The following is a 27,670-nucleotide window of genomic DNA, read 5'->3' as shown; positions in this document are numbered from 1 at the left end:
CACTCATATTAACTTATTTCCTAACTGCTTATCTTTGATGTGAAGAGCCAGAAAAACAGGTAAATCGTGTGTACTGTTTGTCTAAGATAGGTACTCTGATCGCCACTAAGTCTGCGGCAGTCTGGTGCTATGGAAACAAGAAGAGGGCATTTTAGGGTGGGTGGCTTCGATGAAGAGGTCTCCTTTTCTTCCGTCGAAACCAGTCCTAAAGAAAGATCCCGCATCCCTACTTGAAATAATCATACCTCGTTACCATAGTCACCGCCACAGCTCCAGACGAATGTCTGGCAGAGTACCTATCGTAGACAAACAGTATGCAAGTAGCAGAAGTATGAATGTAATGTGATGTTGTCACACTAGCGATAAGATCAATTTGTATTGTCTATTAAAATTTCATGATCAGGTGGATTTTAGTTGAGCATACAAGACGTTACGAAAAGAAACCTTATAATTACCTAGATTTAAGATTATTTTCACCTTACGACTAGCTTTCTTCAAGGATTTTTTCTCGCCCTAAGACAACCTCGATTTAAGGTTTTCATATAGAAGGCTATTTTTACAAGGTTTTGGATGAGAATAATGTGGGTAGAATAAAGCAGATTGTCACAAATCTCGTTTTAAGATTAAAAGGTAAACCGCATAAAAAAACTTTTTAGTCTAAATTCTATATGGACTTATAATGTCTTGATGGACTTAAGTGACCATTTTACCTAAGTGACCATACTTTTTAAAAAAGCTTTAAAAATAATTTTTAATCAGTTTAGGATGAAAAGTTTGAAACAGCAATATTTTTGCTTCATTGAAAAAAGTTTTTTAGTTCAAACATTTTCGTGACAGTTAAAAATAAATTCTGGTTTCCGTATGGTTACATGCTGCCTGGGAAAAATAATTTCCCTTGCGAAAATATTATTGACACTGGATCAAGCAAAACCATCGTAAGAAGACATATTAAGCAGGGCTCGAAAAACCACCCGTCCTCGGCGGTCAAACATTCCTCGCGGACATTGAATTTCTCGAATCCGACGTCCGCGAGGACGGCCATTTTCCCGTTAATGTTGGTGATACATTTTCAATTTTTATTATCTTGCAAGAGTCTAGCGCCTCACTTCAAAAATGACCCTCTAATCTGGAAATACTGCGCATGGTGAAATTGATGTTTTCTCTGTCCCCCATACTGCAGCGGTTGAAAGGGACTTTTCAGCAATGAACTTACAAAAAAAAAAAAAAAAAAAAAAAAACAAGCATTACGTACTGGTCTTAAACAAGAAGCGTTAAATGCAATTATGAACATCTACCTAAATGGAAAACCCCTTTCAGATTTTTGTGCAGAAACCTCTGTAAATCACTAGCTTGATTGTGGAACTGGCAAACGTCATATTTGGTTCATTTAAAAAACGCAGTATCCTCGGATAAATTGACATTCCAGATAACTTGACATTTGTCATTTAAATTATTTCATAAAAGAAATAAATTATTTCATAAAAGAAATAAATTATTTCATAAAAGAAATAAATTATTTCATAAAAGAAATAAATTATTTCATAAAAGAAATAAATTATTTCATAAAAGAAATACTAGGTTCCTGTTAGTAACCTAGTATTCCTTTTATTACTGTATAATGCAATCCTAGTATTTGTAATCCTAGTAACAATTCATTGTGCAATTTATATAAATATTTGTAATAAATAAGAGAAAATTATATTTTTATTTATTTATAAGCTACGGGTTAGTTTCAAAGGAGGACGGGTACATTGTTGGACAAGCCGTCCTCGGGGACGGGTACAATTTTTGAGTTTTTTCGAGCCCTGATATTAAGACAGAGATTGGCGACCAAAATTATGAACTGACTGATAATCTTTCCTTATGCACAGCTACTGGTGATACATTAAAATCTAAAACTATTCTACATAAAATATTCTCTTAACATTTCTTTCACTTAACATGAAAATAAATCTTCGAAATGAATTTGAAATATACTTACAATTAAGATTAATATGGTTAAAAAAAATTAAGGAACAAAATTTTTTTTGTATTTGTAACGCATTATTTTAATAAGTAATATCAGAGATACATAATTCATTCTAACATCTTTTTTACTGACCAAAAAAGAAATCTAAAATATTCAGAATTGGAAAATTTCGCCAACTGTTAGCAATGTTTCATTGGGTGCTATTGAAATTTAACGTTATAAAAATATGTTATACCAAATCCACGCTTTCATTCAGCTACATTAGGGCACAATTTATTATACAGATAGTTATTGACCATCCAAAATAGTCGGGTTCAATTACGAAAATTTAAAGGAAAGCAAGAATGTATTGGCTTTCACCGCACAGCGATTGTAAATGAACAGTAGATGGACAGGTGTGACGTCAGGTCGTGAATAACGCGTTTAGGGTGAAAACAAAAGTAAGAGGCATAAAAATAACTTAATAAATAGTATTCTTAGGAAAGTAGTTTCGCGGAGGGATTCTGAATGCATTTTAAAAGAAATTGTCTATTATAATAGATATAAACTATTTTGATACTTCTCATTTTATTTTATTTTATAACAGTCGACCCAATTTTAGGGTTTACGACTACTAATGTTCAACTCCGTAGCCTTGTCATTTTGAACCCAATCCAAAAGACAAGAGAATTCCTGGATCAAGTATTCGGAGAAATTTGCCTAAGTAGAGAACTTTTCGATATAACTAACCCGCATTTGCGTTACATAGAGTGGAAGACAACGAAAACCCCCACGGTTAGCCTGACGACAAAGGGACTCTAACTCATGATCCGTCTACCACTGAGGATGTTTCACGTCAGCACTGTGGTCGTGCAAGCCGGATTCATATCGACCAGCCATCGCTGGGATTCGAACCTCGTTCACCTTATTGGAAGGCGATCGTTCTATCCCCTGAGCCATCATGGCTTGATACTTCTTATTGTAACTTGCACAATGTAAAGCTAAGTGCCATACTATTTAAATTTTAATTGATTTTAGTAAATGTTGTGGAGAGGCTTCGCCGAGTCACTCAATCGGGGCTTGTGCCGTCATGAACCTTCTCCTGAGAGGGGAGGAGATTATCAAGACCTTCCAGTATACCCTTATAAACAGGGTGGGTCGAGTGAAAATTACCATTATATTGACTTAATACTTAAAATTGTTAAAACTTGTAACCATAGTCACCACCGTCGCTCCAGACGAGTGGCGAAAGAAGTTCTTTTCACAGACAGACTCTCTGTACTTATCCCTACACAACTCTTCTACACCATTTTATCCCTCAAGCAGCTTATTCTATCCCGATCCCAGTTTACCTCTACACAGCTCAGCTGTTTTTGCAGTAGGTGTGATGCCTCTTTTCCCCTTATCGAAAGCTATTTTTTTGTTTATTGTGGCCATATCCGACCACATCTGTTGGATTTCTTGTAATTTGTTGCATAATTCAAAGTTGTATTACCAAAAATTCTTCTCCACATCTTTCTTTCACTTCATTCTCTTCTGATTCATTCATTGTCCAGAACTTATTATTGATTCTAATGAAATTTTAACGTTTTTCCCTATTCAAGTATCGAAATAAAAGATGCTATTTAAAACGAAAGAGATACTAAGTTTTAATATCATTTTTAAAAGCCACTGAAGACAAATAACTTTCGTAATGGATGCTCCCTTCAAATCTATGCATCTCATAATTGAGATTCCTCTCATCTTGTAATTGAACCTCCTCAGAAATCCACGTATTTCATAATTGATATTCCTCTCAAGTCCAAGCCTCTCATAATTAGGACTTCTTTCAAATTCACGTATCGCAAAATTAAAACTCTTCTAAAATTCAGGCATATCATAATTAAAGCTCCTCTCAAATCCATGCATCTCATAATTGAGACTACTCTCCATGGGCGGATCGTGAATTTGTGGGGCCCTGGGCTTAAACTACTTAGGGGCCCTAATAGCCATTTTGTCAAAAAAAAACTGTTTTCTGTAGTGATGTAGATAAGCATATAGAAAAAAATAGGACAATAAAATAATTTTATTTACTTATTTTTATTTGTGTATACAAACAGCAACTGTACAACATTATTGCAAAAGTAATTGACAGGTTATGTGTAGTTATGTTGTATAAATTATAAAGCAACCTTTCTGCATTTTCGTGCTGCAAATTCCTTTATTTGCTCATCACATTGTAAGTCCTTCGTTAAATCAGAATTTATGGAAAGAGTTGATAAATGATTTAGTCGATGGTTAGACATTGTTGTCCTATATTTGTTTTCTGTATATGACATCCTGGAGAAAGAGCGCTCCGCTTCACAGCTAGTGATTGGTAAAGTTAAAAAAATCTTTAAGATAGTATAGCAATTTGGAAAACATCAACAAGTTTCTTTTCTTAAATTAGCATAATAATTTCACTGCAAGAGGTGTAAGACTGGCTTAGGCTGAAGTAAATAAGATTTTAACTGAATGCACTCATTCATTAAATGCTCGTCTACGTGTTCTGGATAATAATAAAAAATATTACGTACACGATCTATGTTTTCCCTATTTTCGTCTTGCAAATCCATTAAAAATTTGAATTTCTTGCTATACATCTCATAGACTTGGCTCCTTTTATTTAAATCCATAATCAGCTTATCCAACACAACGTTTAGAGTGTCTCTTTTAAATTTTTCTGCGCCGTATACTGTGAATTTAGCTGTAGACTTATCCGAAAATTTTGGAGTAATGCGTCTCTTGTTTATGTCATTGTTGTCAATTCCCACACTAGTACTTAATTTTTTAGCTTTCTCTTCGTATTCCTTTAGCTTCTGATCTGATTGGTGCCTTATGTTGTTCACGAAATTTTAATGACACAATTAACTTGTCGCCTTCACAAATATCACAATTATATCAAATATCTACATCTCTGTATCCAGGGCTCTGTATTTTTCTATTAACTAAATTAAATCTCCCCAAAATTTCTTCGCAAAAAAATAATCAAAATTGCAGTATCGAGTTTCGCCATTTTATTGAATAAATTTCGTGCCTCTTTCCGAAAATCAACTTTCTCATCCTCATTTGCGCTGAAACTTTCGAAAATTTTCATAATGTCATCATAATTATTTTTCAAAGCTTTGACAGCATCATAGTGACAAGACCATCTAGTCTGTCTTAAACTTTTTAACGTAAATTTGAGTTTTGTTTCACGATTTAACAGTTCCCACCTATGGGTCGAAGTAGAAAAGAAAAAGTACATTTTTTGCACTACTCCAAAAAAGTTCACAATTTTGGTTGCAACCTTAACAGATTCTTCACCAACTTAAGGGAATGAGCAGCACATGGCACACAATCCGCGGATTTATTTCTTTGTTTTAGTAGTGCTTGTACACCATTGTAGTTACCCGCCATATTAGCAGCGTTGTCATAGGATTGTCCCCTACAATTATCCAGTAGTAGTCCATTTGTTTCTAAGACGTCTTGTAGAATATTAAATAAACGTAAGCCAGTATGACTACAAATTTTAATGAAGGATACACATCTTTCATACACTTTTCCCCGAAAATAGTGTCGTAATACAATAGCAAGTTGATCATTGTGAGATAGATCTGGAGTAGAATCCACCACAATTGAATAATACTTTGTGTCGTCGTTATTCATTTGAGTTATAATTTGTTTAATTATCTGTTGGCCCATAAACTCAATTATTTCCTCATATACTGTTTTTGATAAGTACGATATTATCGATTTTGGTCTCAGCTCTCGTTGTTCAATGTGTTTACGAATGAATGGATCGAACTCTGCCAATAGCTCCAGAGCACCCATAAAATTACCATTATGTGGAGAGCCAAATACTTCCTCGGAACCTCTAAATGCTAAGTCCCTTATACTTAAAATTTGACCACTGCAATAACCTGTTTTAGGACATAGTGATAATATTCTGTTTCTTTTCTTAATTGTTTCTGAAGCTGCTTGTCTAAAACAGGTCTATTTTCTTTTCGTGTCAACCACACTAACATTGGTTTCTTATGTTCATTAGAATCTTCATGATTTTTTAAACAAGTTAGTAAACTAAACAAGTTTGTCACTTTGACGACGAGAGCAGAAGTGCGGAAAAAAAATTACGTAGGCGTTAAGCGGCTCGGCGGAAAGTCCCCCGTAATAGACACGAAAAAATACACTGGCCAAAAACAAGTGATGGGGAATTTCCCGTTCCGTTCGATAGACGTGCACATGCATGGGTTGATTGATCTCAGGGTTGACAACCTTATAAGTTTTTTTTTAATATTAGATATTTTTTTTAAATTCAAAATATCACCTATTGTTTTCAGTGGGGACTGGGGCCCTTTGTATCCATGGGGCCCTGGGCTGCAGCCCAAAAAGCCCTTAGGTAGATCCGCCCCTGCTACTCTCAAGTGTAGACATCCTGAAATTGAAGCATCTCAGAAATCCCCGTATTTCATAATTGATGCTCCTCTAAAGTCCAAGCCTCTCATAATTGGGACTCCTATCAAAGTCACGTATCTCATAAAGCTTTTCTAAAGTCCAGGCATATCATAATTGAAGCTCCTCTCAAGTCCATGTATTTCATAATCGAGGTTTTTCTCAAGTCCACGTTAATATGGGTCACAATAAATAAAATAATTAAAATTTTACTTTTTGTCAGTGTGTGAAGTTTGTATAAATGCTTTAAAACAGCTGCTACATAAAGCAAAATTATTGAATTTCCGTTTAGACGAGTTTGTTTTTAATATTATTGTGAAAACTTATTGAATGCTTTTTTTCAAGCTTATTTTGCGTTTTTGACGTCTTAGGTAAAATGAGACTCAAAGAAATAAACACCCAGATAAATTTTTCTTTTTCAATATAGTTTCATTAAAATGTCTTTTAAAAGCCTAATTTTAATGTAAGTCACGACATATTTGCTTACATGGAATTTGATGATATTTGAAAAACTAAAAGTTTGCTGAGAAATTCATGCTTAATGATTTCTTAAATAATTATTTTTCCTTCAAATGAAACATTCCGATTTCCTCAGCTTTATGATTTCATAAATAATTATTTTCCCTTCAAGTGAAGCATTCCGATTCACTCAGATTTATGATTTCTTAAATAATTATTTTCCCTTCAAGTGAAACATTCCGATTCACTCAGCTAATCAGTGAAACTCAAATTAACTATTCTTTTTTAAATTCATTTAAAAAAAGGAGTTTAAAATTTTGTAGTCGTATATATATTACATTTTTATAATTTCTGATTTTATACATCAACTTAAATGCGAAATAAATAGTGGTAGAAAATTCTGCTTTAAAAATAATTCTTTTGATTTGCCTAAAACATCGAAAAATATTCCTCCAATAATGGTATTTTTTCTTATAAATTCATATGAAGAAAGAATTTATTTTTCGACTCAATTTTTTTATGCTAAAAACTAGACTTTCCCATGCAAAATCTAAATTCACCCTAGCATATGCTATTAATCGACTTTAAATAACAATCAGTAAATGAAGCCAATCAAATATAGAAAGAAATCGCTTTGTGAAGAAAGTAAAATGCGAGTAAAGAATTTGATTGTAAGACTTGTTTTCTGACCTTGACTTGCTCAAGAATGAATAAGAGCAGTGACCTGCACAAGAGTCTTTATCTGAACCATTCCTTTTTTAAAAGAAAGGGCTAAATTTTTTTAATACTACTTTTATGGCTTAGTAGAACAACATTTAAAAAATATTTTGTAAAATTTTCAATTAATTTAGTCTTTGATTTTCGAAGACTTTTAAGAAGAAGTCAGTGGACAAAAAAAACCCATTGAAAATTTGACTAGTTCTTCTAGGTAGAATTGACTGATGATAAAACAAAGGAGTTTAACAAAAAAAGCAGAAATTTGAATTTTTGAAAAGTTGTATTCATAGAAATACGATTTCTAGTCGATTTTGTAAATTAAGTGTTCATTTGCTTAGAAAGAATCAGTTGCTTAGTCAATTCAGTTTTCAAGAGGAAGGATTTTTCCACTAGCTATAGGAACAATTCTAGTTTTCGCGCACGGCAAAGGGCGCCAAGGGTCCTCCAAAGATTCCATTCTCGAAAGGTAGGAACAAAAAGGGTTCTGAAAGTTAGATCGGACAGCAATGATTTTTGGAATCAGTAATTATCCCTAAATTATTTAATATTTCCATTATATTCTAAAGAAAGAGTAAATTTTTTAAAAATTTATTTTTCCAATAACTTTTGAAAAGGATATACATTTATTAGTTCAAGTTCAATAGAAGTTCAATAGTGTATATTAGAAAGGATTAATATTAGAAAGGATTAGAAAGGATTAATTAAAAAGTTCAATAGTGTATATTAGAAAGGATATACACTATTGAACTTTTTAATTTAAAATAAATTAACTTTATTCAACAATAGAGAAATAAAATTTCCTCATAGTCCTTTTCAGTGTTTATAACAAATCTTTCCGATTTTCATTTCAACAAAACAATAATTTCTATAGTTACACTGTATGGTGGAAATTCTTTGTAGTGCAGGTGATTTGACAAATTATTTTGCAATTGTTCGCAAAATTTTGAAAAAATATTGTTTGAACTTTCAAATAATTATCAAATTATTAACATGCATTATAAATCAACTTAGTTTAACAAAGATAAAAACTTAAAAGTATACATCTTGTTACCACTTTAAAAATAAAAAAAGTATCCCACCAAAGTCTGTCATTCAAATTATTTTATCCATTTTTAATTCCTCAAATAAAAAAAAAGAGCGGAAAAAAAAAAGGAAAATGTCACCCTGAATAACTTTCGTTCTAATGATATGATTTTAACGTACTAAGTGTCAAACTTAATAGTTACTGGGGTTGATCTCAAATATGCTAATTATTTAGCGCTAACTATTAATTAAGTTACGAAATCGGACACAAAAACGTACTTTTTCTGAATAAACATTTAATTTTTTTGCATATTTGGATATTTAACCTTCAAAATATACGGGTTGGGTAGCTGAAATTGAGGAATATGGTCCCTAAAGTTTGGTCAGGAGAGCGATCTAAATTTTGGACCCCTTAATGTTAATTTCTCTTTTTGCGTTTTCAACTGTATTTATTTAGTAGAAGCGGCAAAAAATTAAAATGAATTATCTTTTAAAAAAAATGATTTGGCGACAGTGAAGAAACATTTAAATGGGGCAATCAATTTTTAAATGTGGTTAACTTACCAGAAACTTGACATATGCGCCCGCAGGGTAAAATTTCATTCATATTTTGTTCGCTAATAGCCGATTGCTAACCCTTTTTTCTTTCTTTTTTTAATTATTAAATACGTTGTATCTTTTATAGTCGTCTAAAAATTTATTCGTAATTTAGTAAAGAAATTTGAATAAAACATTTTATTGAATAAAAAACAGTTTATTCAACGAATGTCGAGTTTTATAAATGCATGTTTCTGATAGAATGTGATTATACATCAGATTGTGATTATATTTAATTTCATTATATTATATTTTTTAGTTTGCTTCGTCAATAATTGACAAATTTCAATAATATACATTCGTAGATTTGGAATTATATATTCATAAATTTCTTCAACATATATTTTATAATTATTAATACGAATACGTAGTCAACATTTTTAAGCTTTTCAAAGTTTTTCAACATCTTATATATCGTCTTAATCTTAAAATAATTTTTTTTAATTACCTGTCAGCGTGTATTTCTCAGAACTATTTTACCAACTATTTAATTAAATTGTAACATTTTTAGAAATCTTATTCCTTACTCTACCACGCATATTATTTTTTCATTAATATACTTATAAATTTTTTGTAGTACTCTAATTTAGATTTTTCTTTAAAGTAAAATTCCTTTTTAAATTATTGTCAAGTTTCTATTAAAAGGAAACTTAAAATTATTGCCTGCTAGCTGAAAATTATATCTCATTAAGAAATTAAAAACATTTTGCTGTTTAAAATTATTCGATGCAAAACAGTTGACTATTTTATTAAGCATACTACTTTTTCGAAAAATGAAGATAAATAATTGATTGTCTTTTTTTGTTGTTTCTTGTGACTTCAACATAGGTTATTTAAAATAGTGTTGATGTTTTATAAGTCTCTACAATGTGTATAAAGATATCGAACATAAGAAGCTGCCGAATATGTAGCCAAAATTTTTATGCTTCTTAAAATATCTCAGTATCTTATAAGTCGTCCTAACATCGTAATTTTGAAATAAAATTTTTAATTACCTGGAGACGTGTGATTCACAGAACTATTCAACTAATTATTTCATTATATTTTTTACTCTTTCTGTATGCTACCACGGTTGATTTTTTTCCGATAGTATACTAAACTATTTTGTTTAATTTTTATTGGTACTGAAGGTTTTTCTTTAAACTCTACTCGTTTTAAGGAATGGCTAAGTTTTATTTTCGATTCTCAGAACAATTCTTATCAGCGAATTCGCCGATAAGAATTTAAGAACATTTTCTTTGTTAAAATTACTCAATGCAAAACGGACTGATAGTAGTAAATAAGAGCACCCTTTTCTCTAAGATTGTACAAACAAATTATTTATTTATTTGCTTTATAATTTCTTGTTTGGTTTGCGAAAAGTAAATACATATTAGTGCGACTCAAAAAACCACAACTGTTTGCTTTGTATTTTAAATGAACAAATTCGAACAGCAATTTTATTTCGACGTTTAAGCTTATATATTACACCGTTAACTTTAAGAAAGCTGCTCTTTTTAAAAAAAAAATGCTAAAATTGTTTTTCAACATTAGCAAAATTTCTAAAATATTATTATACAGTGAAACCCCGATTTTACGTTTCTCAGGGGACTGGGTAAAAAAAACGTAAAATCCGGGAAAACGTAAAATACGGGAAATACTTAGATAGCAAAAAATCATATAATAATAATGGGAAAATAAAACAAACGAAAGGTAGTAAAGATGACTCTTTCAAAAGGTACTATTAAAATCTATATTTTACGAAAAGAATATTTGTATTTAAAGAAAAAAACATACCAGTTCAAGATCATTTTTACAATTTTTGTTTAAGAATCATGTAATTTAGGTGCAAAATAGTGCGTAATAGTAGATTGTTTTTTAGACATTGAGTTCAAAGTAAATGCCTGATCTTCCAGGACTGAAATCTTTTGCAAATTTTTTTCCTGGTCTTTGTATGATAGAAAATAGTCTTTCACTATTAGCAAACTTCTCAATGCTGTGTTGAAAGAAGGAACGGGCTGTGCTTCTGTTCCTTCTTGTTCATCTTCATCGGCGGATGAAAAGTCCATAACATCGTCCACGGATGGAGCAGTGGTTCTCTCAGCTTCGCATGTTGCTAAGTTTTCTCGGATGTACTCGTCGAAGTCATAGCTAACTGTTTCATTGTCATTCTCCGGGTCTAGTCTAGCTAATCCTGCATCTGCTAACGGTTCATTAGAAGCTACGATTCCGCTTTCTTCAAAACAGTGGGAAATGCACTTTTGTGTAACGCTTCTCCAAGCAGCAGAAATAAAATGCATAGCCTCCAGAACACTTAACTTTAGTTTGCAGGCGTCATTTTGGTTTCCGTTCTCTAGTTCAGCTACAGCTTTCCGGACAAGTTGCTTTCTGTAAAAAACCTTAAATATTGCTTATTAAAACGTTTTTTTTATTTTTTTTATTTCTACAAAAAACGTAAAATGCGGGAAATTCCGTAAATTAAAAACTTACAATCCGGGTAAAATTAACATTGGAGGTATACGGAAAAACTGGGTCCTGATGAAAAAAACGTAAAATGCGGGAAAAACGTAAATTCGGGGGACGTAAAATCGAGGTTTCACTGTAGTATATTTTGTTATTAAAAAAAAGCCTTATATTTTGTTAAACAGCAAATACTAAAAATTGAAATTTGTAAAAAGATTCCAAAGCCGTCCCAATTTTAGAATCACCATCCGATTTGAAAAAAGTAATAAAAAACACGAAATTTTCGAACTTATTTTGTTGGGGGAAAAAAAGAGCATGAAAATTACATACTTTTTACAGAAACTGTGATTTTCCTATATTTCGTCATGACAGGATAAGAATGATATTGCTCCTAAGAACCTACTAAATAATTTCGTTATTTCCAGAATTGAAATCTGTTTGGCCAAAACATATTATTCCTCGAAAGCTAAAATGGAAAAAAATTTAACTATTGTTATTCATCTAAGCTTATTCCATTAATTAATATTCAAAACTGCTAGCTTAGTTTCTAAAAAAAAGTCAAAATGTGAAAGTAAACAAATAAAATAAAATAAAAAATTAACTCTTATTAATATATTATGGCTGTCATGTACATTCTCTAGTATAATTATCTACATAATTGTAAACTGCTAGCTTAGTTTATATATAATAAAAAAATTAAATAAAAAATTAACTCTTATTAATATATTATGGCTGTCATGTACATTCTCTAGTATAATTATCTACATAATTATAAACTGCTAGCTTAGTTTATAAAAAAAATGAAATAAAATAAAAAATTAACTCTTATTAATATATTATGACGATCATATACATTATCTGATATAATTATCTACGCTGTAAAAACTGTTGTACAATGGAAGTTGAACAATTCAAAAAATTGAGTGAAGAGACACTTTTTTTTCAAGTCAACAAGTTAAGCCCAAATCGAGTTTTCATATACAATCAAAAATGTGTAATTAATCGACAACTTTTAGTATCGTCTAAAAGGCTATGTTGTGAAGAATAAAACAGTTAATTAATGAATGAAGCCAGCATTTGTTTCTTTTTCACAATGGTATCCAAATATTTTTTAATTTCTTAAAAATATTTTGTTAAATTCAGCTGATGTTTCTGTAAAATAACTTTTGATGCCTTTCACGCTAATACTTGTAGATGCTGTAGTTGATTGTTAATAAATGAGTTCATTGAAAAAAATTTACTTAAAATTTTTTATGTGGAACCAATTTTCCTTTCTTTACATCACTTTTTCAAAATAATTTTCTTATAAGTTAAATTTGTCACTAATATCAACTAACATTGTATTTGAAAAAAACATTTGAAAGTGAATTGAAAATTATCAAAGGAATTCTCCTTTTTTTCCCATCTATTTCAATAAAGTAAACCCTATTTGAGTCTATTTTCAAAATATTCAAATGGATTTTATGGAGAGGAAATTCATTGTTTGGTTTTTTTCCCTCCGTTTTATATAAACTGTTTTTACTTAGACAGTTAGTAAAAATATGCCAAGAATCTCTGCGTTAAATGATAATATAAATATAAGAACGTGAACCCTATTTGAGTCCATTTTTAAAATATTCAAATGAATTTAAGGAAGAGGAAATCCATTGTTTGGTTATCTTTTTTCTCTATATTAAATAAATCATTTTTACTAAATTCGCTTTGTAAAAAGATTACTGAAAGCTCTGTGTTAAATGATAATATGACTATTAAATTCTTTGTTAGAAGTAAAATGCTGCATAGAAAATAATTTTTTTTTCTTTTAATTTTACAGATCATCAAACGAGAATCCCAAAATTAAAGAAAGCCAGTCTATTTGGCAAAAGGCAACATCCCTTAGGCAATCTTTTAGGCTTTCATCAAAATCCAAAGTAAGTGAAATTTTTTAATTATCCCATTCAATTAATAAATCCCATTTTGTTTTGTATTTATAGCTTTTCTCGTAACTAAAATAGCAGTCATAAAACGCTCGATACGGAAAACAAAAAATATGTATTGTAAGAAACTTTTGTTATTATAAAAAATGATTTTTTTTAAAAATATTTTTAAAGAATTATTCAGATGCGAAATATGAATTTGTCTAAACATTTTAAGGCACCACCCTGAAAAGTTCAATTTAATGTTTTCAAGTTTCATATATTTTTAAAACTATTTTATATTTATTGTAAAAAAAATTGTTTTAATAAGAAATAATATGGATTTTTTTTTTATACTGGTCTTAAATCCAACTGTAATATTGTTCTAAATATATATATAAGCCATTGCTATAAATATATAAGCTGAAATTGACGTAGTGTACACTTGCTCAACAACTCAAACACACGTTTAATTAATATCCTAACACCGTTTGTTTGCTGCTTGACAAAAAATTTGCGGAAACCCTAACTGATCGTCATATATCCTATCTAACTTATTCATATATATGATCTAACAGATTAATCGATCTAACTTATTGTCATGATATGTATCAAAATAATCATTAATTTATTAAAAATTCTGGTAATATAAATAATACAAATACTATAACAATGTAATTAAATTTTATAAACAATAGCGAGCAATGTAATATAAACGGTGAGAAAAAATTATAATTATCACCGATATTTAAGTAAATGAGATTTTCTCCCACAATAATTTCATCCTATTCTTGTTGGAAAGATTGCTAAATGTCTTTTTAGACATATCTCATTTTACTTACATGTTCACACTGTTGAGCAAATGAGAGCAAAAGAATGGTCTCCTCAAAGCCCATTTTTAATGATATATAAGTCTCGAAGGAAAAAATATTAGGTTTTCATGTGGTCTCTCATACATTCGGACTCTGGATGGTTGTTGTAGTCTCTCACACATTCAGACTCTGGATGGTTGTTGTGGTCTCTCGCACATTCAGATTCTGGAGGGTTGCTGAGGTCTATCACACATTCAGACTCAGGATGGTTGTTGCGAAGAATATAGAAATGAGAAGTCCAGCTCTTCGTAACTAACGCGAGTAACTGCTCGGTTTGGTGTCTGAAAGACAACTTACAAGGTGAACAACACACAGTTTGTCTACGGTAAGAACTCCTCCCGCCACAAAGTCTGAGCTGCTATGGAAACAAGAATAGCTCATTTCAGGGAGGGTAGCTTCTTTTCCTTCTAGGGCTAATACAGTTGACCAAAGAAAACGAATCCTCTTTTTCTTGCTGATCCAAGCCAAACCCTGTCCTAAACAGTCACCCTACATCCCTACTTGAAATAGTTATACCTCGTTACCAAAGTCACCGGTCCAGACGAATGGCTAGGGGAGTTCTTACTTTAGACAAACTATACTCAGATTTAGCAAAGCGTCAGTTGAACTAAGATCCAGGGCATGGCACGTGACAGTTACATGTAAACCACGTTGGACAACTTTTACATGCATGGTTGGATATGCTGCTTCCCGTCAACCGCCATTTTGTCCTTTCTTTCTATGTCAAAATGTGTTACCAGATTTAAATGTATTCTCAAAGAAATATTTTAATTAATAGTGCAATACTGTTTATCAATAGTGTAAAAATAAAGAACAAACCAACGATAAGAAAAACGAAACTTCACCCCAACGCTTTCCCAGCCTCAATTATTGATCGAAATGGGCTAGAGTTGGGGCAGAACTCTCTACCCATATCAACACTTCGCATGCTTTCACTATTAGCTTGTGGAGAGTCATAGAAGAAGGAAGTACGTCAGTTTCTCTCTTCATTTTCAAATAAATTAAAATATCTTAAGTTGAAAAACTATATCGAACTGAAAACTTCATTAAGCACTGTTTTAATAGAAAGAGTCATGGAAATATTTTTAACAATTAAATACGAAAAATATCAAGAAAAGAAAAATATCTTAGTACATTCCTATACAACTGAAAAGAGGTGCCAACGACATGGAACCGGTCTTCTCATTGATATGATGTATTCGATCGCTTATAATGGTTAGTAGGAGAGGAGGGTGGAAATCCGTTTCAAGAACCTGTGAAGGTTTGCTCCTAAATGTTGTTTTTACCTAACCTTAGGGGACTGTTTTACATCATATCAATGGAAGCTATAGTTTGTTTAAGCTAAGAACTCCTCCCGCAACAAAGTCTGAGGCCGTCTGGTGCTATGGAAACAAAAATGGCTCATTTTTGGGAGCTTCATTCTAGGACTAACACCGTGGAAAGAGATTCCCTTTCTTTCGCCGAGCCACTCAAAAACAGTGCACCCCTACTTGAAATAATCATACCTCGTTACTATAGTTCCCGCCACAGGTATAGACTAATGTCTGGGGGAGTTGTTATTTTAGACAAACTATAGACTTCTTCACCTTTGAATGTTCTTTGGTTGTTGGAGAGTAGATAAGGTTCTGTTGGGTTGCACGTCTTACCTCTTAGGATACCATCCTGTTGTTGAATCAAAACATTTAAAATGCTTTTTTTTTAAAACTTACAAAAACTCTCATCTTTTGGAGGAGAGGAGCATAATAAATGACTTATTGATGCCAACGATACTTATTTAATAGTGGAATTAGGTACTACTGATTTTGTGTTAACAGGCGTTGTGATACTCATATAGAAACCTGATATAGCCACTGTATTAATCATTCCTATTTTATGTCTCAAAACATATAAGATCAAAAACGCTTTTAAAAAAATGACCCGACAAATATTTGATATTAAATGTTATCTTTTTATTTAAATTAGAAATGTTTTTTCACTTTCAAATTTCTTTTTTCCAGACTTTAAATACTGCAGATTAATTAATAAATCAGTAAATTATAAAATATATAATATATATATATATATATATATATATATATATATATATATATATATATATATATATATATATATATTATACTTTAATATATATTGAAGTATAAAATATTTCAAAATCTTGTTCACAGAGAGCAAGACAGGCGAACTATCTATGACCCAAATTGTTTGTTGCAAGCGAAATCATCAGTAATATATATTAAATAAATTTCAATTAAATAAATATGCATTTAACATTTTGAAAACGGTTAGTACAGTAGTTATTTTAAGAAGTAAAATATCTTGGTTCCCACTTTCATGTTATAGATCAGTTCTAATGATATTTTTTGTAAAAATAGATTCATCTGCAACTGAGTTGTGTGTATATATATATATATATATATATATATATATATATATATATATATATATATATATATATATATATATAAATACGAGAAAACACGAAGAAAGTTAAGAAAAACAATAAGTTTCATTTTGATCTGATTTCGCTATTCGCTTTATAGTCCATTTTTATACTGTTTTTTCTTTTTCTTTTATTTTATTTTCTGTTTTTACATGTTATTTTTACTTTTTGTGTTCTATTTTATTTGTTGTAATTTTTATAAAAAAATTTTCTGAGTGCTCCTCACACTATTGTATTAATATATTTTGCTTTGGCTTTACTGATACAATATCAGAAAGCAATCTGTTTTACGGATATAATCGTGTGGGCTGATGAAAAGATTATATCTTTTTTTCCGGTTTTTTAAATAAAATTTCATTCTTTTTTTTTTTAAACTGTTGTTTGTTATTTTTTTACTTATTATTCCCCCCTTTTTTTCTTCATATGTCTATAATTTTTCGTTGTTTATATATATATATATATATATATATATATATATATATATATATATATATATATATATATATATATATATATATATATATATATATATATATATATATATATATATATATATATATATATATATATATATATATATATATATATATATATATAATATATATATATATATATATATATATATATATATATATATATATATAAAGTAAAGAAACTTGAGGTACAATTGTTTTCTCCATAATGTTAAATATCGTTCATTTTCTTTATAGTATTCGGCTTGGTTCATTGGTTAACCGAATATTTATTTTCAACCCTAAAATCAAATTAATCGATCATTATATGGAAAATTCGTCATATGGAAATCATTATATGGAAAATTCGTTAAATAGAAAATCACCTTTTGAAATGCTTAAACACAAAACAGGTTTTAAATTCATTAACACTAGACATTATTAAGATAGCAATTGATACACCTTTATCTTGTAAACTAGTATCTACTATTTATTTTATACGAGGGTTGCTATTTATATTTCTGGCCTTGGCAACAGTAAGTGTTGCTAGGCGACCGCAGACGATTTTAATCGAAAGTTTGATATTTTTAAACATAAATTCAGCAGACGATTTACCATTACAGCTTCATTTGTGTTGTTGACAGTAAATTGAAAAGTTCTTCTCTTTCAAAAAATGGAATTGAATCGTGAACATTTTCGTGCCATTATTTTTCATAACTTTCGACGTGGATTGTCAAGACAAGAGTGCTTCGATGAACTTAATTCTTTATTCAGCGATAAAGCGCCATCCTACAGCACTGTAAAAAATTGGTATAACGAATTTAATCGTGGTCGATGTTCGATCCAGGACGAATCCCGTGCAGGTCGTCCAAAATCCGTTGTTGTGCCAGAAAAGATCGATGCTGTGCGTGAACTGATAAAGCAAGATCGTCATGTAACATACCGTGAGATAGAGGCGTCTTTGGACATTAGTATGACTAGCATCAATAAAATATTGCATGAACACTTGAGCGTAAAAAAAATTTGTTCGCGTTGGATCCCGCATAATCTGACAAACGCTCAAAAAAAGGCTCGTGTCGATTGGTGCAAGGAAATGTTGGAAAAATACGTTCAAGGTACATCAAAGGCTGTGTATAACATCTACACAGGTGACGAATCATGGATCTATGCATATGAGCCGGAAACAAAACAGCAATCAACTGTAAGGGTCTTCCAAGACGAGGCAAAACCAACAAAAGTTGTTCGAGGAAGAAGCACAAACAAATGATTGCCTGTTTCTTCGGCATTAACGGTCATGTGGCAACAGTGGCGTTAGAGCAACGCAGGACGGTCAATTCTGAATGGTACACGACCATTTGTTTGCCAGAAGTCATCGGAGAAATTCGAAAAAAGCAGAAGAACAGGCGAATCATTCTTCATCATGACAATGCAAGCTCTCCCACATCGACTCAAACAAAGGCATTTCTGACGGAGCGAAAGATCGAACTGATGGGTCATCCGCCGTACAGCCCTGATTTGGCACCCAATGACTTTTTCTTATTCCCACACATCAAAAATAAATTACGTGGACAACGATTTTCGACCCCCCGAAGAAGCGGTTGATGCATTCAAAACGCATGTTTTGGAGTTACCTCAATCGGACTGGAAAAAGTGCTTTGAAAATTGGTTCAACGCATGCAAAAGTGTATTGATCATCATGGAGAATATTTTGAAAAACAATAAAACCAATTTCGATCCTACATATTTGTTTTTTCATTATTAGGCCAGAAATATAAATAGCAACCCTCGCAAATCTTAGTCATAAAAGAAATCTGCATGGAAAGTAAGATAATTTTAATATAATTTTAATTTAATACAATAATGAAATCCGTTAATTTTATCTGAGTTTTTCGTTTGAAATGGTAACAAAAAAGGGAAAGAGATTTTACTGATTTTTCGAAAATTTAGGTGGCTTCAAAATCTTATTCTCCTATAAAATGCTTTAACTAGTTTGAAATGTTCTGAAATATTTTCGGAAATACTGAAAGTTTATCTCAAAGAAAAATTCGTTAAATACTAAAATTCACATCGCTATTTGGAAGTTATTTTACGAAGAAATTTCCAAAATGTTCTTGGTTCTTCGAAAAAAAAAAAAAAAAAAAACGCAAAATGGAAGTTCGTTAAATAGAAGTCCGACTGTATATAGTTAATTAATACTGAGCAAAGTTAAATAATTATATCTCTTATGAATAATTAGATATGTATTTAATAATCTCGTGAAGTTTGCAAAAGGTTTTGGATAAAAATATATAACAGATGATCAAGATGGTGCGGTATTATTAACACAGTCATCAAAGCATAGACAAAATGAAGAAATAAGAAAAAAACAGAGCATTCCACTTATTAAATTAAGATTCCATATAATACAGCAACAATATTACACGACGTTGAAAAAATAGTTTCGCTTTAAGTAAGGATGTAACGAATATTCAGCCACTATTCAGTATTTGGCCTTTTTTACGAATATTCGGCAAAGAATTATTTGGAAAATTATTTTTCGACTAAGTTTTTGTTCGGGGAAACTTTAATAGATTTGATAAAGAATAATCTATATAAAATCATAATTTTTACTATACATTATTAGAAGTAATTTTTGCATAGATGTGTTAAGTTCTAATATTTGTTCTGAAAGACACATGGAAAAGCAAAATTCAACACGTTCTGTTTTGAAAATTGAGAACTTTTTTTCCCCTTCATTTTTGCTTATTTTTCTGTTTTAACTGAATCGAAGCATGTTTACGAAGCATTTCTAATAAACTTTATGCTTTTATTGTCACTTTTTTCTTCGGTAAAGCAGGTAACTAGTATGATAGTTCGGTAAAACAGATAACTAGTGCGATAATTCAATAAAACAGATAACTAGTATGATAGTTCGGTAAAACAGAAAACTAATAACATAAAAAACTTATTTTCAACGTTAAATTTATATTTCAGAACTAAGAAGAAAAAAATTTTCTGTTTCTCTTTTGATTTTTTCGTATTATTATTTTTTCTTCCTATTATAATGAAAGCACTTTTTTAAAGAGGGTTTCTAATGAACGTTATTCTTCAATGGTTACTTTTTTCTAAAAATATGACTTTGTGAAAAATGTAAGATTTTTAGCATTAAAACTTTCGTTTAAAAATTAATAACGATTTTTGTTTGTTTTTTCAATTTAGCTTTTTCTTTTTCAAAAAACGTATATTTTTACAAATGTTTTTATTATGACGCGGAAGTTAAGAGGGTTTCTATTAGACGTTAATCTTTGCTTTTTCTTGAAAATACAGTATTTAAAAAACTGAAATGTTTAGCTTTAAAATTTTCTTTCAAAAATTAAGATCGATTTTATTTATTTATAATTTTTTTTTAAACTTTTGTATATAATCTTTGTTTTTTATAGGCATTTTTATAATAGCGCTGCATTTTTAAAAGCGTTTCTGATAGACATACTCTCTTTTAATATGTTTTATGGATAATTTTTCTCTGGCAAATATTATTTTTAGCATGAAAGTTTTGTTTTAAGAATTAAGAGAATATTTTTTCTATTTATTTATTTTTTACAACTTTAAGTTTTTTTTCTTCCTTTTTTAAAAGCTGTTAAGTCTGTTTTTTTTATCTTAAATTTTTCTTAAATAGATATCTAAAATAGATGGTAAAATATATCTTAAATAGATGTTAAAAAACTTGCATATTATATAAATATTTTAACATCTAATTATCTTTATCTGAAACCTTTCTATTAAGTTTTTTTCCCCCTTTATCTCATACCAATAATACAGCTAAGTTTTTGGTTATTTTTGAATAATGACTATTAGTATATAAAAAATAATATTTATTAATGATTTAAAAAAAAATTGCTATTCTGCCAATTTTTTTGAACGAATATTCGGTATTCGGATAAATCACTATTCGTTAGATCCATAACTTTAAGATAAATATCTAAATTCATATAAATTAGAAATGAAATGAGGGAAAAACTTGATTCAGAAGGGTGTCTAAAATTCATTCAGCATCAAAGTTTTTTTCCCCCTTTATTCCATACCAGCTAAGTTTTGATTATTTTTCAATAATGACTAAGCTTATTTGTATATAAAAAATATTATTTATTAATGATTTTTTTTTTAACGTTGCTATTCGGCCGATTTTTTTGACCGATTATTCGATATTCGGCCAAATCACTATTCGTAGATCCCTAACTTTAAACTAAGTATCTAAATTCATATAAATTAAAAATGAAATGAGGAAAAAACTTGATTCAGAAGGGTGTCTAAAATACATTCAGTATTAAAGTTTTTTTCCCCCTTTATTCCATACCAGCTAAGTTTTGATTATTTTTCAATAATGACTAAGCTTATTTTTATATAAAAAATAATATTTATTAATGCTTTTTTAATAAAAACAAATGTTGCTATTCGGCCGATTTTTTGGACTGAATATTCGATATTCGGACAAATCCCTATTCGTTAGATCCCCAACTTTAAGGTAAATATACTAATTTATATAAATTCGAAATGAAATGACAGAAAAAAGTTGATTTAGAAGGATGTCTAAAATTCATTCCGAATTAAAAGTTTTTTTCCCCCCTTATTTCATACGAGCTAAGTTTTGATTATTTTTCAATAATGACTAAGCTTATTTGTATATAAAAAATATTATAACCGTCGTTGAGCAGCCGACCCAATTTTTTGGGTTTACGACTACCAATGTTCAACTCCGTAGCCCTGTAATTTTGAACCCAATACAGGAGACTAGGGCCTGGATCAAGTACTAGGAGAAATTTGCCTACGTATATAGAACTTTTCGATATAACTAACCCGCATTTGCGTTGCATGGAGAGGAAAACCACGAGAACCTCAAACGGTTAGCCTGGCGGTCTGGGGAATCTAACCCATGATCCGTCTGCCGCCACAGAGGATATTTCACTTCAGCACTGTGGTCGGTGCAAGTCGGATGCGGAAATTGTATCGACCAGTCATCTTCACCTCATTGGACAGCGAACGCTCTATTTTATAAGAATTTTGCTTAAATATATTTAGTTACAATTTTAAATAAAATGTCCTACATTAAAAAACATATTTTTTTATAAAAATTATCCTATTTAAAAATAAAATTAGGTATTTATGTCTGTTTTTAATATTCTGAAGGTATCTTAAGAAATATAGAACTCATTTTACTTATGTTACACTCACCTGTTTCAGAAATCTAGAAAATCATATAATATGATATTTATAGATAAAGCGATTTAGTTTTTAGACAAAACCATAAAATTTTCAAATCATAAATTCGTGCTCAAATTATTATTCTTAAATATACAAAGATAAGAACACGAGAACTAAATTTAAATTCAAAACAATAGAAGTCATAAATAAGCAGATCAACAGTCATAAATGGACAGATATACATAGAATCATAACTAAGCAGTTTCAATCAAATTTAAACAAAAAACAAAGGAGAAGCAATGAAAAACTCATAATTATTAATAATCTACAAAAATGACATTTTATATTTTATAGCCGTCGTTGAACAGCTCACCCAATTTTTGGGTTTATGACTACTAATGAACTCCGTAGCCTTGTAATTTTGAACCCAATCCAGAAGACAAGGGAACTCCTGGATCAAGTACTGAGAGAAATTTGCCATTGTAGAGGACTTTTTGATGGAAATAACCCGAATTTGCTTTACATGGAGGGGAAGACAACGAGAACATCCCACGGTTAGCCTGGCGGCACTGAGGATTTTTCATTTCAGCACTGTGGTCGGGGCAAGCCGGACGCGGAATTCGTAACAACCAGCCATCGCTGGGATTCGAATCCAGTTCATCTCATTGGAAGGTGAACGCTCTATCCCCTGAGCCATCGCGGCTCAAAAATGGCATTTCAAGTAGTAGTCGCAAATAATAAGAAACTATGTCAGTATTAGCTTTTGATAAGTAGATAAAACTTATTTTTTTCAACGGTATATACTAGCATATGAAATGGATTTTTGAAAAGAAAAGAAATGGAATAACAGTCTATAGTTATAGCCTACATCTGATGACTGCATAGTGAGATATCATATTATTTTACAATCCATGCTAATTTGTTATGCTACAGTTCTTGAATCGCATTTAATAGTGAAGTAATTGGTGAAAGCAATTTTATATTCTTTGGAATAAAATTATTATACTTAAATTACAAATGTTCAGTATTTGACAACACATGTTTGATGTGAAAGAAGGGTGAAAAACCCTTCACTGTATAACTGGCAGTAATATTTGATTCAACTTTACCACCTGTTTAGACCAACTAAGGAACAGGAAATCCTAATTGAAGGGACCACCTATTGCATACTTATCTTAACTGAAAAACGGATATTCCATTTCACATTTCTCCAAAATAAATTATTTCAGTTCCTTCTATGTAATTAGGCGGGAACACCAAATATCCGTTTAAAAAGGGATCATATAAAATGATTTGCTTTCATTAAATTTTATTCCTATAAGCCATTTATTCGATACGCATGTTATGTATGTTTATTATACGATATGATTATGTATGTTTATTTTATTTTACTTCATATCGGTGAGTTTGTTTTCTGCATTTCTTTTTTCTGCATTTTACCCAAATGGGTCTTGGCAAAATAAGTCTTGTTTTGGGTTTTATGGCGTGAGCACTTTATTTGGACGTCATCACACTTTTCAATTGTGTTCAAGAGTTATAGTAAACAGTGCGCATGCGTCGTCATTGCGTTTTTGCAAGCCATGATTTGAAATGTGGAATTTATCGGAGTCAAACCGTAAACAAAAATGCATTTGACTAATGGGTAACCAGTAATCTAATAAAGCGACCACAAATTTTTTTTTTTTTTTTTTGAGTTATAGATGCATTATAAAGAGTAATTTTTTTTTCTTTGGATAATTATTCTTTATTTTGAAATGTCTCTTTCGCTGTCATAACGGAATGCGTTTTGATGAGAATCTTTATGTTTATCCATCAATTTTTTTATTTTTCTAATTGGTATAAATAGTTTTATTTTTCTAATTGGATTTACAGGTATTTTACAAGTTTATACAAAAAATACAATTTGAATTATGCTGGAATTTAATAATATAGGTAAAACAAAACAAATGAAAAATTTGAAACACATAGCAAGTTTTGAGCTTCAAAATTTTATTTTGGAAGCATTTTTACTAGTTTTACTATGTATGTAAATACATAATATTATTCATCAGAATAATTTTTTAAGTACTTAAAAATTTAATTACCATATGTGTATAAATTTGGTATTATTAGTAAATAAATGCTTCGAGTTTATATTCCAAATATATTAAAAAAAAAAATTAAAATTTCTTTTATTTTTTTATTATTAATTTGCTAAGGAAATTTTACTAAAAAATTTTTTTTTTAGTGTTTTTAAAAGCCTGAGAACATATTAAAAATTAAGAAAGATGTTGAAAATATTTAAGGTGATCAATATAAACGATGAAATTCTAATACAAAAGGCAAAAAATTAAGCTTTTAGCAAAGTTTTTACTATTCGGCGTTGTTTTGAAAGCTAAAAGTGTTTTACCAATTTATCAAGCTTAATATTATCATCAATCAGATCCCAAGCATCTCTGGCGTACTTACATCATATTATACCCAACGTAATTACGCATCAACGACTGCCATCTGTCGGTATAAAAGGATATTACTTAATATTATTCATACTCTACAAATAGTAAACAACTATTTAAGTAGCAATTTGCCTTAATATTTTGTAAATTTCCAAATTTCTTTAAGAATATATTAATTTTTTTAATGTGTGAAATACAATAAATATAAACAATCAATGAATATTTAATTAAAATTTAAATAAACTCGTAAGCATTAAAACATGATAAATTATCCATGAATATTCATAAAAATAATATTTTACAGATAGATGGCTATATATTTTACCAAAATATGTTTATTACTTTAAAAAAAATATTTAAAAGTGCAATAATATAAATTGGAAACAAGCAATTTAAATAACAATTGGAATCAATAAATTAAGCTTTTTTTAAGCATATTTTGAAGAAATACAGTTAAAAAAGAACATTTTTAGGCATAAAACGTTTTTGCTAATCCTTCATCAAATGTAACGAAAAGAAAACATTGTTTTTTGTACTAAAATCTGTAAAAAAAAATAGAAAAAGGTGGAGAAAAACATGTTTAATTTACATAAAACCTAAGTAGGCTGTTTTCCATAAGGAAAACTAAAAATCATAACAATTAACATGACTAAATTAAATTAAAATTAATAATAGAAAACTACGAAAAACATTCAATTAAATTTAAGTGTCCGCACGAGAAATGTTTTGTTATTATTATTTTTTTCATTATGAATTTGAAAATGGGGGGGGGGGGGTGTTGGTTCTGAAACAAAATAGCTCAATTATTTTTTTTTTTAATTTTAAAGTAAGCAGTTGTTTTATTTGGAATTAATCCGAATTTCATAATTATGGTAGGTGTTAAATATTATTTATTCCCAAAACATCAAATGTTATAAGGTAATAAATTTAAAAACATGTTGCAAAAACATCTATTTATCTATTATTCGTCATTTTTTAATTCAAAAGTGTGAATTGAATTTTTACATAATTTCACAAATATTAAATTTTTATTTGTTATTAATTAAGTTATGCAAACGGAAAACTTTGTATTTTATAATTTTTTTATCAAAAAGATAGTACACAAAACAATAATTACGTAACAAATGCATCAGTGAAATAACAAAACAAGCAACAAAAAAAAATCATCAGCATTAGTTTATGTATATTAATAAACGAAGCATTAGTAGATTATTACATTTTTGTCATGAATGATTGCAGTTTGAACTTGTAAAAACAAAGGCCACAAACAATCAAAGAAATTTTTTTTGAAATTTCATTTCAATAAGATTTATGAGAAATAATTCGAATTTTAACTGAAAAAAAGTTTTAAAAAAATTACAATTTGAAACACAGAATTAAAAGCCTAGTAAAAAATAGTGTATATTTGAATAAAACGAGAATTTTTTGGAATTTAAATTTGATTTACCCATTTCTATCTCAATCACCCATTGATGAAACCACAAATAAATATCATGAACTTTTCAAATTGCTCTTTTTCTTTCTTTTAGTCATTTTAAGGTCAAAAAACATTTTTAAAGTAAATCATTTGTATGTGCTTCGTAAAAATTAATTTTGCTCTTTCATACTTAAAAATAGTAGTTTTTATTAATATATATATATATATATATATATATATATATATATATATATATATATATATATATATATATATATATATATATATATATATATATATACAATTACAGAACAATAAAAAAAAGAAAAATCGGAAAAAAAACCCTTAAAAAAATTAATAAAAATCCAGGGAAAAAAATATATAATCATTTAATCAGCTCCTACGATTATATCCGCAAAAAGGAGTGCTTTCTATTATTGTATAAATGTAGTCAAAGCAAAATATATATGAGGAGCACTCAAAAAAAAAAAATGTTTTTTTTTAGAAGCAAAATAGAATAGAACACATTAAGCAAAAATATGACGTAAAATCAGAAAATAAAATGTAAAGAAAAAACAGAACAAAACATGAAACGAAATCTCTAAAACGAGTAACGAATTCAAATAAACTTACACGAACAGGAAATTTTTCAAGAATAATTTAAAAGCCTAGTCCCTAGTATATGTGGGTTATTCTTTGGAAACATGACAATTCGGAAGAAAAAAAATTTCTTTAAATTTAAAGTCATCAAAATAATCTAAATTATTTTCGTATATTTATTTATCTACATTTATTAATATTATACAGACAGCAATGTAGTTTATTGATATTTGCTCAAGAAAAAAAAAAAAAAACAAATTTATCAAATTTTGAATGGCAGGAAAATGACTAGAAGGCCAGAAAAATGCTAATAGTAAGTCATTTTAAGCTAATAGTAAGTAACTCAACTTAAGAAATTTAAAAAAGACAAAGTTGAAAAGTTAATTTTAAAATTTCATGTAAATAAATTCCAAAAATAATTATTGTGAACAATTTTAATAAATTAGTTAAGTATAATGAAAGTGAGAGAGTAACACACGTAATGAGATAGTTTTTAATTTTACTACACTTTACTTTGAAAGAAACAGTTAAAACGAAGAAGACAAAAAATTTTGCAAAATTTCATTAATCTTGAAGCTTTCAGAGGAAGCAAAATGCCTAGAAGATAGTGGGTAAGGAGCAGATATTTTTGAATTTGTGATATTCTAAGAAATTTTGACAAAGCCTTTTTTCCCGTGGCCACTTAAAGTGATTAGCAATCTGTTTGTCAGCACGAATAATAAAGTTAACTTTAAGATCTTTATGAA

At 29.4% G+C, this 27,670-nt stretch overlaps 1 protein-coding gene across 2 annotated transcripts in view; it reads left to right on the top strand.

Annotated features, from left to right (window-relative positions):
• The window catches only part of LOC107451508 (uncharacterized), a 164,960-nt gene that overhangs the window by 8,795 nt on the left and 128,495 nt on the right, over positions 1–27,670 (top strand). For both annotated transcript variants that reach the window (XM_087154711.1, XM_016067629.4), the window contains exon 2: positions 13,449–13,545. Coding sequence is in view for 1 of the 2 variants with exons in the window: in XM_016067629.4 (XP_015923115.3) it covers positions 13,449–13,545 (97 nt within the window). In the remaining variant the exon portion in view is untranslated. The remainder of the gene's footprint in view (positions 1–13,448; positions 13,546–27,670) is intronic.

This window comes from Parasteatoda tepidariorum, chromosome 11 (assembly GCF_982258835.1).
Source record: "Parasteatoda tepidariorum strain Cologne lab strain chromosome 11, Ptep-v5.0, whole genome shotgun sequence".
Lineage (NCBI taxonomy): Eukaryota > Metazoa > Arthropoda > Arachnida > Araneae > Theridiidae > Parasteatoda > Parasteatoda tepidariorum.
The sequence above is the reverse complement of the archived record's forward strand: the minus strand, read 5'-3'. Positions and strand labels throughout refer to the sequence as shown.